The 16,063-nt window shown below is 44.1% G+C and overlaps 2 protein-coding genes across 3 annotated transcripts in view; both read left to right on the top strand.

Moving 5' to 3' along the window:
• Nucleotides 1-512: 512 nt before the first annotated feature.
• NDUFA7 (NADH:ubiquinone oxidoreductase subunit A7) lies at nucleotides 513-6,772 on the top strand. The gene is made up of 4 exons (XM_053372551.1): nucleotides 513-618; nucleotides 2,652-2,701; nucleotides 4,624-4,776; nucleotides 6,540-6,772. Exons 1-4 carry the CDS (start codon nucleotides 568-570, stop codon nucleotides 6,634-6,636), a joined length of 351 nt encoding a protein of 116 aa, XP_053228526.1. The 5' UTR covers nucleotides 513-567; the 3' UTR covers nucleotides 6,637-6,772.
• An 817-nt stretch (nucleotides 6,773-7,589) lies between these two features.
• LOC128405523 (collagen alpha-1(I) chain-like) overlaps nucleotides 7,590-16,063 on the top strand; it is a 31,772-nt gene continuing 23,298 nt past the window's right edge. The window contains exons 1-3 of one of the 2 annotated variants that reach the window (XM_053372261.1): nucleotides 7,590-8,893; nucleotides 9,608-9,639; nucleotides 9,739-10,088. In XM_053372261.1, coding sequence (XP_053228236.1) covers nucleotides 8,816-8,893; nucleotides 9,608-9,639; nucleotides 9,739-10,088 — 460 coding nt within the window. In that variant the 5' untranslated portion in view covers nucleotides 7,590-8,815. The remainder of the gene's footprint in view (nucleotides 8,894-9,607; nucleotides 9,640-9,738; nucleotides 10,089-16,063) is intronic. The other variant, XM_053372260.1, reaches the window with a different exon arrangement.

The raw sequence follows: 16,063 nt of genomic DNA, 5'->3' as shown, positions 1-16,063 counted from the left end.
GTGGGGGCTGCTTCCCAGCATGCACAGCGAGCACCGTCAGGTCAACAGTCGATTCCCGGCATGCCCCGCGCTGAGGGGTTTCTGTTGAATGTGAAATTTACTCGTTTCTCAATGTATCAGTAAATAAATCACACGTTGTCTTTGGTTAGAGTTCACTTCTTAACTTTATTAATAAATTATCCTCTTTTGGGTTTCATTTATTTCCACAAATACACACTCGGTCCCTCACGTCCTTCTTCCCAGCATGCTTTGCTACACCCTTCTCACAAAAAAAGTAAAGTATCCTGTTTCCTATAACTTTATTTTTCTCTAGACGGATTTGGATTCTTCCATTTAGACTTAATGGAGAGAGAGGGAGGGAGAAAGAGAGACAGCTGGCCTTTCCTCACAGCGTTTCCCTCACCACTCCCAGGGTGCACTGCGCGACCTGCTTCCTGCCGCGCGGGACTCCCTTCCTCCCGGCGTGCCACGCGGCACTAATGAACCCCCACATAACTACGGAAGCCCCGAAGAGACTTTTTCCCGAGGTGCCCCGCGGCTCCCGTGCCCTTGACAACACAGGCCAAAATGGCGTCGGCCACCCGCCTCATCCAGAAGATCCGCAACCTTGCGGCCGGGGTAAGAACCGAACCGGGCTGGGAACCGGCAGGCAGACTCTAACGCAGGCGTAGGCAAACTCCGGCCCTCCAGATGTTTGGGACTACAATTCCCATCATCCCTGCCCACTGGTCCTCCTAGCTAGGGATCATGGGAGTTGTAGTCCCAAAACAGCTGTAGGGCCAGGTTTGCCTATGCCTGCTCTAAAGCAGCCTTTCTCAACCTGTGGGTCCCCAGATGTTGTTGAACTACAGCTCCCATCACCCCTAGCTAGCAAGGCCAGAGCTCAGGGATGATGGGAGTTGTAGTCCAATAACATCTGGGGACCCACAAGTTGACAACTGCTGCTCTAAAGGATCCCTGTGGCAACGGTGGTGGGAAATTCTGCTGCGTGGTTTTAGGTTTCCCCCCCCTGCACGTATTCCCATCCGATAGCCTAGCCCCGTCCCCTTTCTGCGCAAGGGATCATGGGGGTTGTAGTCCTACTCCTGGGGAGACCCCCTAAATATATATTTTTTTAAAGGCAGTTATATGGCAATCCAATTAATTAATCAAACTTAATTCCATTTAAAGCATATGGCTTCTTCTGCAAAACTATAGGATCCCCCACAAAACTAGAATTCCCAACACCATCAAAACTACAGTTCCCAGGAGTGGGGGGGGAGAGAATCATGTGCTTTAAATGGGACTAAGTTCAGTTGTTTTAACTGCAGTTTAAAGCCACATACTCTAAATATGCTTTAGATACATGTTGTGACTGTGACTTTTCATTCATCGCCTTGCTTGCAATGAAACCTAAAACAGACCCATTGAAATACATTTATTTATTTATTTATTTATTTATTCATTTATTCATTCTTTTCAAGTTTATACATTTCACTAATTTTATATATTTCACTAATTTTACAATCATTTTGACGTTTCAAAACTCAACTTCCTTCCCCCTCTTTCTGCAGTTCCTTAAATTTGTTTTTAATATCTCCTGCATATCCAAATTAATTTAATTTGCTCATTTATTCATCTTCTTTAAATATATACTCTTATAAAACTGCAGGTTATTACAATAATCCTGACAGTGTTTTTATCTACTGTATTTATAATTCATCTGTAAATATTCAATAAACCATTTCCATTCTTTTATTTTAAAAAATTGTTATACTTATGGTAAGTTTCGCCATTTCTGCATATTCCGTAAATTTTTGTATCCATTCTTCCTTTGCTGGGACTTCTGCGTCTTTCCATTTTTTGGGCAAGTACCGGTAATATGATTTCTGCTCATTGAAATGCTATTACAGTGGTACCTCGGTTTTTGAGCATCTCAGAAACTGAACGTTTCGGTTTTCGAATGCCAGATACCCAGAAGTAATTGCTTCCGTTCTGAACACTTTTTGGAAGTCAAACGTGTTGAGTTTCTGTTAATTGGTTCTCATGGGAAACTTACAGATTCTGGCTTCACACAATTAACTCAAGGCAGTGTCAATTTACTCTTGGCAGAAAGCCAAGGTCAGCTTGACCTAGAAACTACTTACTCTGATTGGTTAACGACCAGCACTCAACTCTGTTATCTAGGGATTGCTAGCACAGTGTGTGTGGGGTGTGTTAGGAGTAGGAGTGCTGTGTGTGGTTAAGAGAGAGAGAGAGAGAAAGAAAGGATTTATTTTGCTTTGTTTTGTATGCAGAAACTCTGCTGGTTTTATTTTTTCCTTTTAATAAATCCTGTAAATAGTTATTCTGAGTCTAGCTGACTAGTCATTTCCACCTCAACTAGCTTCTTCGCTGTGCAGGAAAACTCTGCTACGTTTGGGCTAAAGCCATTAGAGCTATGCCTGACACTTCAAAGTTCCATGAAAACGGTCTTCCGGAACGGATTATGTTCGAAATCTGAGGTACCACTGTATTAACTTGGTTTCAAATTGATGCTAAGCGACAGGTATTCTTGCCACTTCTTGTTGCAGTTTAGCTTTTAAGAAAACACAGGCTTCCTGCCCTCCAGGTGGCACACTTGACTTGAGCCTTGTTCCTCTTTTGTCTTTCTCTTTTTTTTTTTTTAACAGCGAGATCTCCAAGCGAAACTTCAGCTTCGTTACACAGAGATTGCCAAGAGGTAAGGGGGGAGTGTCAAGTGTGGGAGGGGTTCCTTTGCTGCCTTTCCCCTGGAAGGGAACCAAAGCCCTGGGTTCAGATCTCAGCCGCAGGCCTCTCTCCCCCAATGAAACAAGTTTTGAACTACGCACATGATGGACTTTCAGGAGAAAGTCAGAGCTGGGACAGCTCAGTCAGCAGAGCACGAGACTTTCCATCTCAAAGTCATGGGTTCGAGCCCAACGGCGGGCAAAAATATTCTTCCGTTGCAGAGGGTTGGACTACAAAATGCCTTTGTGGTCCCTTCCAACTCTACAATTCTATGAAATGCTAAAACGTTTCTGTTTGCCCAGACATTTGAAAGACACTGTTCCCAATAACCCTGAGATAATGGTTTTTTTTTAAAAAAAAAAAAAACACTAACATGTTTTATTAGAGGGACACGGGTGGCACTGTGGGTTAAACCACAGAGCCTAGGACTTGCCGATCAGAAGGTCGGCGGTTCGAATCCCCACGACGGGGTGAGCTCCCGTTGCTCGGTCCCAGCTCCTGCCAACCTAACAGTTCAAAAGCACAAAACGTGCAAGTAGATAAATAGGTACTGCTCCAGCAGGAAGGTAAACGACATTTCTGTGCGCTGCTCTGGTTCACCAGAAGCGGCTTAGTCATGCTGGCCACATGACCTGGAAGCTGTATGCCGGCTCCCTCGGCCAGTAAAATGAGATGAGTGCCGCAACCCCAGAGTCGGCCACGACTGGACCTAACGGTCAGGGGTCCCTTTACCTTTACCTTTAACATGTTTTATTACTGCTGTCGGGGGCTCCTTCATGTGGAAGGGTGGGATATAAATCAAATAATGGAGAAGAAATTTAGAGTATTGAGTAAATTTATTGATGAATAATATTTATTTTGTACATTATATCCCACCTTTCCTGCAAGGAGCTCAAGGTCATGTAGGTGGTTTTCCTCCTCATTCTATCCTCACAGCAACCCTGTGTTACGGCTAAAATCTGGGTGCGGGGCTACTCTGCCACCCAGCTCATCGGACTAAGTCCGTGGGTCCCTGCGGAAGAAAATGAGCTCAGCCGGACAGGAGCAAACTGCAGAAGATCCAAGTTTATTGCGCAACAGGTTCAAGGCGAGATTGAACAGCGAGAAAGGGGTGACATGAACTTTTGAAACTCCCCCCATGTCCCAGAATACAGTGCAAAATACATCCCAGTTACATCATGAATACATTAAGGAGAGGTTGGGTTACACCGGATTAACATATGGAGGAGGGAGGGGGGAATATGCAGAGCTGGAGATATGTGCAGATAAGCGCTTCCTGAGTGCCGGTGATGGGAAGACAATGGTCCATGTATGCATAGTCTGCCACCTGGCATTGCCCGGAGGAAAGGCTTGGCAGAGCACCTTACTTGAGGGATTATGGAGGACAGGGGAGGTGTCATAGAGTCCTAGAGAAATTGAGCAAATTGGCATGTTGATTTTCTATGGATTTTATAGATTTTAGTCCCTTTTGACATTGACAATTGGGAATAAATGGATATATTGTAGCGAAGAAGAAGGTGAAGAAGACATGCCCCCCCTTTCCGTAACACCTGTGAAGTAGGGCAGCCTGAGAGTGAGTGAACAACCCAATGATCTTCCAGGCTGGGTGTGAGTTCCATTATTACTGTGAATAAAGGCTCTATATTGTCTTCAAACAAGCCAGACATTTACATATGCCGATGGCGCTTGAGTGGTCATGTGCCTCAATATCTGTGTAAGAAATAAAATCATGCCATATTATGGGGGGGGGGAATGTCATTTGAGCTCAGCCCTTTAGATAATTTCAATTTATGGGAGATCAATCCTGTTCTTTGCTAATGGCTTGTCAGATAACTGAACTTCTTAGATTTCCCCTTTCCATTGCTTGACCTTCTTCAATGTCTTGTTCTTTAGGACTCAGCCACCTCCACGCCTCCCTGTCGGCCCCAGCCATAAATTTGCAAACAATTACTACTGCACCCGTGACGGACGCCGGGAGACTTTCCCTCCCATTGTCCTTGTATCAGCTCAGAAAAGGTTGGCTCCGGGAGGGCAGCAGCATGGCAGGTAGGTTTTGTGTTCCTTTTGGTCTACACCCACTTCAGCCTAGCAATCTTGGAAACTAATTGGGGCCAGGTCTGGCTGTTATTTGATTTAAGAGCCTGCAGAAAACACTCACCTACTGGACTGGGGCAGACAAGGTAAAATGGTAGACAGAAGGCTGGCACAGATTCATCCCAATGGCTCCTTTCGTTTCATTTTGAGCTGTCAATGGATTACAACTCTCTGGTCAGCCTGAGATGTATCAAATTTAATGAAGTATTTTGGTGGAAAACTCTGCAGACTTCAGCTTCTATCATGTGCCTGTCTGGCAAGACATGAATTGTTGGTTTTTGACCACGTTTTAAATTTCCCACATTCAATAACAGAGTAGAATCATTTAAATTAATGGGCGTTACTAATTTTGGGACTCTCCTTCCTTGGAGGTTTTTAAGCAGAGGTTTGGAATTGTTTACGTGCGATTCCTGCATTGCAGGGGGTTGGATTGGATGAGCTTTGGGGGATCCTTCCAACCGTACAATTCTGCAATTCTACTGTATGGTTCTAATACAAAAACAAAACAAAAAACAACCAGTTAAAACAGGGGTGTCAAACTCAAATTCATCGGGGGCCGCATCAGCAGTTTGGTCACTCTCAAAGGGCCGGTTGTATCTGTAGGACTCTGTGTCCACTCTTTATTATCATAAATTATTGTCACTGCATTCAATTATTACTGTTTTTTGTAATAATGTAAGTAATAACTAGCTCTGAAAGCAGAAACATAGTCAGAATAATGGCAAGTAGATCTGTCACATCACAGGATGGCATGCGCTCAATATAAAAACAAGTGGAGGTTTCCTGAATGCATGTAAAGTGGAGGTTTCCTGTGTAGAACGGCCGGCGCTGCTAGAGGGCAGACGTTCTCTGGCTTGTAGGCTGCCGCGCATGCGCTGAAGAGGTGGCTTTCTTGTGTAAAAAAAAAAGCGAGAATAAAAGGTGAAGGCTGGCGGCCGGCGGCGGCTACACGGGCCACATGACGAGGTCTGGCGGGCCGCATTCGGCCCGCGGGCCTTGTGTTTGACACCCGTGAGTTAAAACTATAAAATAAAATATCAACTAAAATGCCTAAACTAAACATACAGCTCCTGGTGGATCTGAGCCATGGGGAACCATTAAGAGTGACTCCTCTGACAACCTGTGACCAAATTATTCAGGGCCTTGTAAATTAATGCTAACACCCTGAACATGTAAGTATGACAGAGAGAGAAATGTGTCTCTTTCCACTTCATGTATAACTTTGTGAATCTCTAGTCATCCTCATCCCTTTGTTTTCCTGCTCCAAATATTTAATATTTAATATTTTTCTTCAGATCTTCATAGGGATTTTCACACCATACAGTATCTGCCCTCTGAGTGGGCTTGGCTTAAACGCCTCAGTATTCCTTTGATCGAGCAGTGCTAATATTTGCTCTGCTTAAATTGCATTTCAACCTGTATTTTAAATGTGTGGTTTTTTCCTGTTATGTTTTTATTGTATTTTTACTGGTGTTAGCTGCCCTGAGCCCGGCTCTGACTAGGAAGGGCGGGGTATAAATAAAATTTGTTGTTGTTGTTGTTGTTAATCTTTCCACCAAAGCTGGAAGCCTTATTGAGTAAACTTAACATTCTGTATTCAAAACTAATATGAAATCAATTTAAAAATAGTTTTATTTTTCAGGGGTCCTCCCTACATTCTTGTATTTTTTGAGGATTTGGAAATGTAACCATCTCCTGTTTCTCTTCCCCTCCAGCTCAGAATCTTCTATTGCACCAACAGAGAGAAAGCCAGTGAAACCTGGCCCTGCGCCACGGAAATGGGAACTGTCGAAAGATGAGCCCTATTTGTGAGCTGCCAGGCAGATGGGGAGGAGAGCAGGCAATGGTGCAAAACTCAGTGGAAATATTTTCATGTGTGGACGTTATTTCTGACCATTCACATTGTTCTGATTGGTACCTGACTGATTAAACTCAATCCCTAACGTCATCTGAATCTCTTGCTATTTGTTGTTGTTGTTTAGTCGTTTAGTCGTGTCCGACTCTTCGTGACCCCCTGGACCAGAGTACGCCGGGCCCTCCTGTCTTCCACTGCCTCCTGCAGTTTGGTCAAACTCATGCTGGTAGCTTCGAGAACGCTGTCCCACCATCTCGTCCTCTGTCGTCCCCTTCTCCTTGCGCCCTCCATCTTTCCCAACATCAGGGACTTTTCCAGGGAGTCTTCTCTTCTCATGAGGTGGCCAAAGTCTTGGAGCCTCAGCTTCAGGATCTGTCCTTCCAGTGAGCACTCAGGGCTGATTTCCTTCAGAATGGAGAGGTTTGATCTTCTTGCAGTCCATGGGACTCTCAAGAGTCTCCTCCAGCACCAGAATTCAAAAGCATCCATTCTTTGGCGATCAGCCTTCTTTATGGTCCAGCTCTCACTTCCATACATCACTACTGGGAAAACCATAGCTTTAACTATACGGACCTTTGTCGGCAAGGTGATGTCTCTGCTTTTTAAGATGCTGTCCAAGTTTGTCATTGCTTTTCTCCCAAGAAGCAGGCGTCTTTTAATTTCGTGGCTGCTGTCACCATCTGCAGTGATCATGGAGCCCAAGAAAGTAAAATCTCTCACTGCCTCCATTTCTCCCCCTTCTATTTGCCAGGAGGTGATGGGACCAGTGGCCATGATCTTCGTTTTCTTTTTTGTTGAGCTTCAGACCCAACTATTGGTTTTATATATATATATAAATTTAAAACATTGTTGTAAAGTTAAAATAACATTCCAGTAAGAAAGATAAAATAACCAAAAAGAAAAAAAATGCGCCAAGTCTAAAGTCAAAGTCTAGTTTAAGGGGTTCCTAACATAAAATACATTCTCAAGAGACTATACGATGTTCCAAAAGAACTGACCTGATACAAAGAGAATACAAAACAAAGGTTGTGAATACCACCAAATTAAGCCATTTTTCACCAGGACCTGCCACCCCTATGAAGGATTTGACATATAAACATAATCTGAATCTCTTGTTGTTATAATCATTCACAGGGATTCCCAAACGCTGCCCCTCCATCAAGTCTAAATGAAAGAATCCAAATACGTCTAGTGAAAAATAAAATGATAGGAAACAGGATACTTGTGAGAAGATGGGAGTAGCAAAGCATGGTGGATGTGATGGAAATGAAATGAAACTAATAAAGGATAATTTATGCATAAAGCTAATAAGTGAAACCTAACAAAAGACAATTTGGGATTAATTTGTTTAGTTATACATTGGAAAACAAGTAAATTTCAATTGTAGGAAACAGGATCCTAGTTTGTGAGAAGAATGGGCAGCGAAGCATGCTGGGAAGAAGGACGTGAGGGAAATGAAACCTAATAAAGGATAATTTATCCATAAAGCTAGTAAGTGAAACCTAACAAAGGACAATTTGGGATTAATTTGTTTAGTTATACATTGGAAAACAAGTAAATTTAAATTACAGGAAACAGGATCCTTGTTTGTGAGAAGAATGGGCAGCAAAGCATGCTGGGAAGAAGGACGTGAGGGAAATGAAATCAACCCTAACAAAGGATAATTTATCAGTAAAGCTAATAAGTGAAACCTAACAAAAGACACCTTGGGATTTATTTATTCAGTTATACATTGGAAAACGGGTAAATTTCAATTATAGGACACAGGATCCTTGATTGTGAGACGGGGCAGCAAAGCATGCTGGGAAGAAGGATGTGAGGGAAATGAAACCTAATAAAGGATAATTTATCAATAAAGCTAATAAGTGAAACCGAAGAAAAGACACCTTGGGATTTATTTATTTGGTTATACACTGGAAAAAAACGGTTAAATTTCAAATTAATATGAAACCCCGCAGCAGGGCATGCTGGGAATCGACCGTTGGCCTGAGGGAGCTGGCAGTGCATGCTGGGAGCTAGACTGCAACTGCCACCACTCAGCAGCTTGGACGGCGCCCACGGCGGAGGCTGGCGGGAGTCGCAGGGCCTTATGAGGGTGGCCCCTTCCCCTCCGAGGGCAGAGAAAGGCCCGGCCCCATGGCCCTCCTGCCTCAGCCTCCGCCAGGGACACCAGCGCCTGCAGCCCATCCAGCTGCACTCTGCACGCCCTCAGAGGCCGGAGAGGCTGGCAGGGGCAGGGCCCCAGGTGAGCCCAGGAGAGAGAGGGGCCCCTGGGGGGGTTGCTCTCTGCACGCCCTCAGAGGCCGGAGAGGCTGGCAGGGGCAGGGCCCCCAGGTGAGCCCGGGAGAGAGAGGGGCCCCTGGGGGATGTGCACTCTGCACGCCCTCAGAGGCCGGAGAGGCTGGCAGGGGCAGGGCCCCCAGGTGAGCCCGGGAGAGAGAGGGGCCTCTGGGGGATGTGCACTCTGCACGCCCTCAGAGGCCGGAGAGGCTGGCAGGGGCAGGGCCCCAGGTGAGCCCGGGAGAGAGAGGGGCCCCTGGGGGATGTGCACTCTGCACGCCCTCAGAGGCCGGAGAGGCTGGCAGGGGCAGGGCCCCCAGGTGAGCCCGGGAGAGAGAGGGGCCACTGGGGGGATCTGCACTCTGCACGCCCTCAGAGGCCGGAGAGGCTAGCAGGGGCAGGACCCCCAGGTGAGTCCGGGAGAGAGAGGGGCCCCTGGGGGGATCTGCACTCTGCACGCCCTCAGAGGCCGGAGAGGCTAGCAGGGGCAGGACCCCCAGGTGAGTCCGGGAGAGAGAGGGGCCCCTGGGGGGATCTGCACTCTGCACGCCCTCAGAGGCCGGAGAGGCTGGCAGGGGCAGGACCCCCAGGTGAGCCCGGGAGAGAGAGGGGGCCCTGGGGGGATCTGCACTCTGCACGCCCTCAGAGGCCAGAGAGGCTGGCAGGGGCAGGGCCCCCAGGTGAGCCCAGGAGAGAGTGGGGCCCCTGGGGGATCTGCACTCTGCACGCCCTCAGAGGCCGGAGAGGCTGGCAGGGGCAGGGCCCCCAGGTGAGCCCAGGAGAGAGAGGGGCCCCTGGGGGGATCTGCACTCTGCACGCCCTCAGAGGCCGGAGAGGCTGGCAGGGGCAGGACCCCCAGGTGAGCCCGGGAGAGAGAGGGGGCCCTGGGGGGATCTGCACTCTGCACGCCCTCAGAGGCCAGAGAGGCTGGCAGGAGCAGGACCCCCAGGTGAGCCCGGGAGAGAGAGGGGCCCCTGGGGGGATCTGCACTCTGCACGCCCTCAGAGGCCGGAGAGGCTAGCAGGGGCAGGACCCCCAGGTGAGTCCGGGAGAGAGAGGGGCCCCTGGGGGGATCTGCACTCTGCACGCCCTCAGAGGCCGGAGAGGCTGGCAGGGGCAGGGCCCCCAGGTGAGCCCAGGAGAGAGAGGGGCCCCTGGGGGGGTTGCACTCTGCACGCCCTCAGAGGCCGGAGAGGCTGGCAGGGGCAGGGCCCCCAGGTGAGCCAGGGAAAGAGGGGGGCCCCTGGGGGATCTGCACTCTGCACGCCCTCAGAGGCCGGAGAGTCTAGCAGGGGCAGGGCCCCCAGGTGAGCCCGGGAGAGAGAGGGGCCCCTGGGGGGTTGCACTCTGCACGCCCTCAGAGGCTTTGTAGTCTAAGCTGGGGGGTGAGGAGTTTCTTCCCATTTGTGTTTGTGTGTGTGTGTAATATGTATATGTATATGTTATGTACTCTTAACAGTATATATTTGGTTTTACACAATATGTATACATAACAATTATTCCATTCAATTAAAAACAAGATAAAAGGTTACCCAAACCTTAGGACCCCCCTCCCTGGGTTCAGATAGATAGATAGATAGATAGATAGATAGATAGATAATAATAATAATAATAATAATAATAATAATAATAATAATAATAATAAAAATTTTATTTATATCCCGCCCTCCCCAGCCGAAGCCGGGCTCAGGGCGCCTAACAACAATAAAACAATACAAAAATACAACACAAACAACACTCTAAAATCATTCATTATAAAATTAATAGATAGATAGATATCATTCCTGCATCTTTCATTGTAATCTATCTAGTATATATCCTCAATTTCCAAAGTTCACATTGCTTTGCAAGTGTTGGTTATATACCTGCTGCTTTTTTCAACTGCTTACTGCGGTCTCCCAAAAAGGTTACAAAATCATTCCAGTTCAGACAGGATTGATGGAAGTAAAAAATTTGAATGAGATGTAAAAGTATGTTTAATTACCGTTGAAAATGATACGATAAAAAAAGTAATTAAAAATTATATATTAAAATCAATCAATCAATCAATCATTCCAGTCCATTGTAAAAATAGGATCTTCCTGATTGCTGATCTTTCCCGCCAGCTTTGCCATTTCTGCGTACTCCTTCCATTTGGTCTGCCCTTCTCTGGTCGGTTTTTGTCTTCTTTCCACCTCTGGGCTAGGAGCAGCCATGCTGCTGTCGCCACATCCATAAACAGTCTTTTCTTATCTCTTGGTAGTTCGGCACCTCTCATTCCTAATAATAAAGCTTCTGGTTTTTTTAACAAAAGTTATCTTAAACATTTTTTTCCATTTCATATCATTTCCCAGAATTCTTTTACCACCCCATATGTCCACCACATGTAATAAAATGTACCTTCCTTCTTCTTACATTTCCAACACGTTTCAACCTGTTCTGTACATTTTTGCTAGTTTACTGGCTGCTGGGTACCAACAATTCATCATTTTCATGTAATGTTCCTTCAACGTACAGCAAGCTGTAAATTTTAAATCTTCCTTCCATAACTATCCCCATTGTGAAAACTATAACCAAAATCTCTCTTTTTTTTTAATTCAGTTTTTATTGATTTTCATTATTACACATACACATAGAATACATACACTCATTATACATTTATCCACCCACCTAAGCCTTAAGCTCTGCCGAGCTTCCGACTTCCCTCCGTCTCTTCGGTAAGTATCATATAGTTATAACATCGCGTAATCTATCTAATACTATTTTGTCTTATGCTGTTAGAGTTACTCCAACCCTGCCAGTGTCTTTAAAGTTTTACAATTTTCTCTTACATATACCAAATATTTACTCCAATTTTCAGCAAACGTCTTTTCATCTTGATCCCGGCGTATTTTCCCCGACAATCTAGCCAATTCTGCGTAATTCATCATTTTAGTCTGCCATTCCATGATTGTAGGTATAGTATCAGTTTTCCAGTTCTGGACCAACATAGTTCTAGCTGCTGTCGTGGCGTACAGGAAAAGATTTTTATCCTTCTTTTTAATTTCCTTCCCTTTCAATCCCAATAAAAAGGCTTCAGGGTGTTTTTTTAGAAAAGTGTACTTAAAGATTTTTTCCAGCTCATTATATATTGATTCCCAAAAACCCTTCACTTTCCCACAAACCCACCACATATGATATAAATCTCCTTCTGCCCCACCACACTTCCAACACTTCCTATTTTTTATTCTATACATCTTTGCCAATTTTAGGTAAGGTACCCCTGCCCGTATGGGCCAGTCTTGACAGACTCTAGGGTTGTGCGCCCATCTCGCTTAAGAGGCCGGGAGCCAGCGCTGTCCGGAGACACTTCCGGGTCACGTGGCCAGCGTGACGAAGCTGCTCTGGCGAGCCAGCGCAGCACACGGAAACACCGTTTACCTTCCCGCTATAAAGCGGTACCTATTTATCTACTTGCACTTAGGGGTGCTTTCGAACTGCTAGGTGGGCAGGAGCTGGGACCGAAAGACGGGAGCTCACCCTGCCGCGGGGATTCGAACCGCCGACCATGCGATCGGCAAGTCCTAGGCGCTGAGGTTTTACCCACAGCGCCACTCGCATCCCTTCCAATTTTGCCAATTTTACCGGCGTGATAACCAAAATCTCTTGCCCAGTGTATCATTACAGATATAACTTCTTCATCGTTAGTATACCATTCTAAAATCAATTTATACATTTTAGATAGTAATTTCACATTATTTCCCAACAGATCTCTTTCGAATTTTGATATCTCCGTTTTAAGACATATTTCTTTTTTTTTTTATAATATTTTTTATTACGTTTCTTTCCAAATTTTATACATTACAAACAAATAAGGAGTTTACAAGAAACCATTTTTTTTTTTTTTTTACAGAAATCCCAACTTGGACTTCCCCACCCCTTCCGATTCTGCGTTCTTTATATTAACAATGTCAGCAATTTGTTACCTTATGTCATACCTTATTGTAACTTTTACATGTTATGTATCTATATTCAATGTATTATGTCACAATTTTTATACCTTTAAAATAAACGTAACATGTTCAATTTCATATTATCTCCTTTTCTCTTTTATCACTTAGTTTACTATTTACTTAATCATAATTGCTAAAGCGTATCATTTCCAAATCATGCACCGTCTTAAGATTCATACAGTTTGTAATACTTTTGCAAGTAGTCTTTAAACTTTTTCCAGTCCACCTCAATTGTTTCTACATCCAAATCTCGGATTCTGCCGGTCAGTTCAGCTATCTCCATGTAGTCCATCAACTGCATCTGCCATTCCTCCAGCGTGGGTAAATCTTGTGTCTTCCAGTTCTTTGCGATGAGTATTCTTGCTGCTGTACTAGCATACATAAACAAAGTTCTGTCCTTCTTTAACACTTTCTGGTCTACCATGCCCAACAGGAAGGCCTCTGGTTTCTTGGGAAAGGTATACCTAAATACCTTTTTCAACTCATTGTAAATCATTTCCCAGAAAGCCTTAACCTTTGGGCATGTCCACCAGAGGTGAAAGAAAGTCCCCTCTGCTTCCTTACACTTCCAACATTTATTGTCAGACAGGTGATGTATCTTAGCTAACTTGACTGGGGTCATGTACCACCGGTATATCATTTTCATAATGTTTTCCTTCAAGGCCGTACTGGCCGTGAATTTCATTCCGGTGTTCCATAACCTTTCCCAGTCTTCAAACATAATGTTGTGTCCAACATCCTGTGCCCATTTAATCATAGCAGATTTAACTGTCTCATCCTGTAAATTCCACATAAGCAGCAAGTTATACATTCTAGATAACAGCTTTGTCTTTGGTTCTAACAGTTCTGTCTCTAGTTTCGACTTTTCCACCTGGAAACCAACTTTTTTGTCCATTTTGAAAACCTCTTGAATTTGAGCATAATGTAGCCAATCTCGCACCTTATTTTTTAGTTTGTCCTGGCTCTGCAACTTCCAATTGTCTCCAATTTTTTCAGTCAATTCCCAATATTTCGGCCAATAGGCCTCCATATTGGGTCTTTTTCGGGCCTTGGCCTCCACTGGTGATAGCCACCTCGGAGTTTTACTCTCTAGTAAGTCTTTATATTTCATCCAGACTGCAAAAATTGCTTTTCTGACAATGTGGCTTTTAAACAATTTATGTGCTTTAACCTTGTCGTACCATAGGTATGCGTGCCATCCAAAAGCATTATTAAAACCTTCCAGATCTAGGACATCGGTGTTTTCCAACAAAAACCAATCTTTCAGCCAGCAGAAGGCTGCAGCTTCATAATACAACCTCAAGTCCGGCAGGGCAAACCCCCCTCTTTCTTTCGAATCTGTTAATATTTTAAACTTTATTCGGGGCTTTTTGCCCTGCCAGATAAATCTAGATATATCCTTCTGCCATTTTCCAAAGCAATCCACTCTGTCCACGATCTGTAAGGTTTGAAACAAAAATAACATTTTCGGCAACACATTCATTTTTATAGCTGCAATTCTTCCCAACAAGGAAAGTTTCAATCTTGACCAAATTTCTAAATCCTTTTTAACTTCCAACCAACATTTCTCATAATTATCCTTAAATAAATTCAAATTCTTGGAGGACAAATAGATCCCAAGGTATTTCACTTTTTTAACCACATTCAGTTCTGTTTCTCTCTGAAACCCCTCTGTTTCTGTAATTGTTAAATTTTTGGTCAGAACCTTAGTTTTTTGTTTATTCAACCTAAATCCCGCCACCCGACCAAATTCAGATATAAGTTCGAGAACTCTTTTTGTACTGGATTCTGGCTCCTGCAGTGTCAAAACTAGGTCATCTGCAAAAGCTTTCAGTTTATATTGTTTCACTCCGACCTCTATCCCTTGTACCAACCGGTCCTCTCTGATCATATTCAATAGCACCTCCAGGACTGAAATAAATAACAGAGGGGATAGAGGGCACCCTTGTCGTGTCCCTTTTTCAATTTTAAATTCCTCCGTCACCACATTGTTCACTATTAATTTAGCTTTTTGTTCTGAATAGATTGCATGTAATCCATTCTCAAACCCCCGTCCCACTCCCATCCCTTCCAAGTTCTTCTTCATAAACATCCAAGATATGTTGTCAAATGCTTTCTCCGCATCAATAAAGATTAACACCGCCCTTGTGTTCCTGTTAGTCTGCAAAAGTTCTAAAATGTCAATGATGTTTCTAGTGTTCTCATATAAATGTCTACCAGGGAGAAAGCCAGCTTGGTCTTTATGAATTACTTCATTTAAGACTTTTTTAAGTCTATTTGCCAAAATGTCTGCAAATATTTTGTAATCCACATTTAGGAGTGAGATGGGACGGTAGTTTTTAAGCTGAGTCTTTTCAGATTCTGACTTAGGTATCAATGTGATGAAGGCTTCTTTCCACGTTTCTGGTGCCCTCTTCCCATCCATAATCTGGTTACATACCTCCAACAAAGGTTGTATCAAATAGTCCTTCAGAACCTTGTAATATTTGGAGGTAAGTCCATCCGGGCCTGGAGATTTGCCTAGTTGCATATTCTGAATGGCACCTTCAATTTCCTGTAAGGTTATTGTAGAGTTCAAGATTGATCTTTTATCTTGAGTTATTTTTGATAGTCCATTTATCTTTAAAAATTGATCTATCTCTGATTCTTTCTGGGGCCCCTGTGCATACAGTTCTTTAAAGTATCTGTGGAAGCACCTCCTAATTTCTTCTGGTTTCTGTACGATCCTTCCATCAATCTCTAGATTTGTTATCGTGTTTAGCTTTTGTCTTTTTTTCAGCTGCCAAGCTAGCAGCTTTCCACATTTATTTGCTGATTCAAAAGATCTTTGCTTCATCTGTTTTATTTTCCATTCAATCTCCTGATTAATCAATTTTGAGTATTCTGCTTGGTGGAATTTAATTTCTCTCAGCACCTCCTTGGACTTTGGTTTGGTTCTCAGTTTTTTTTCTCCTTGGTGTATTTTCTCCAATATTTTGTCCTTCTTTCCGTTCCAGAGTTTTTTCTTGATTGAATTCTGTTGTATCAGAAACCCTCTCATAAAAGCTTTGCTTGCGTCCCAGATCGTTCTTTTTTCAACTGTAGTATTCAGATTTATCTCAAAATAGTCCTTTAATGTTTTTTGGGCCTTTTT

The sequence above is a fragment of the Podarcis raffonei genome, chromosome 18, assembly GCF_027172205.1.
Source record: "Podarcis raffonei isolate rPodRaf1 chromosome 18, rPodRaf1.pri, whole genome shotgun sequence".
Classification (NCBI taxonomy): domain Eukaryota; kingdom Metazoa; phylum Chordata; class Lepidosauria; order Squamata; family Lacertidae; genus Podarcis; species Podarcis raffonei.
This window is presented reverse-complemented; position numbering and strand designations above follow the sequence as displayed.

What these genes read in the sequence shown, in the direction of transcription:
- NDUFA7 (XM_053372551.1), top strand. Translation starts at nt 568, where the DNA reads ATGGCGTCGGCCACCCGCCTCATCCAGAAGATCCGCAACCTTGCGGCC. An exon ending in TCCGCAACCTTGCGGCCGGG is followed by an intron (nt 619 to 2,651) that starts GTAAGAACCGAA and finishes TTTTTTTAACAG; the next exon opens with CGAGATCTCCAAGCGAAACT. An exon ending in TACACAGAGATTGCCAAGAG is followed by an intron (nt 2,702 to 4,623) that starts GTAAGGGGGGAG and finishes CTTGTTCTTTAG; the next exon opens with GACTCAGCCACCTCCACGCC.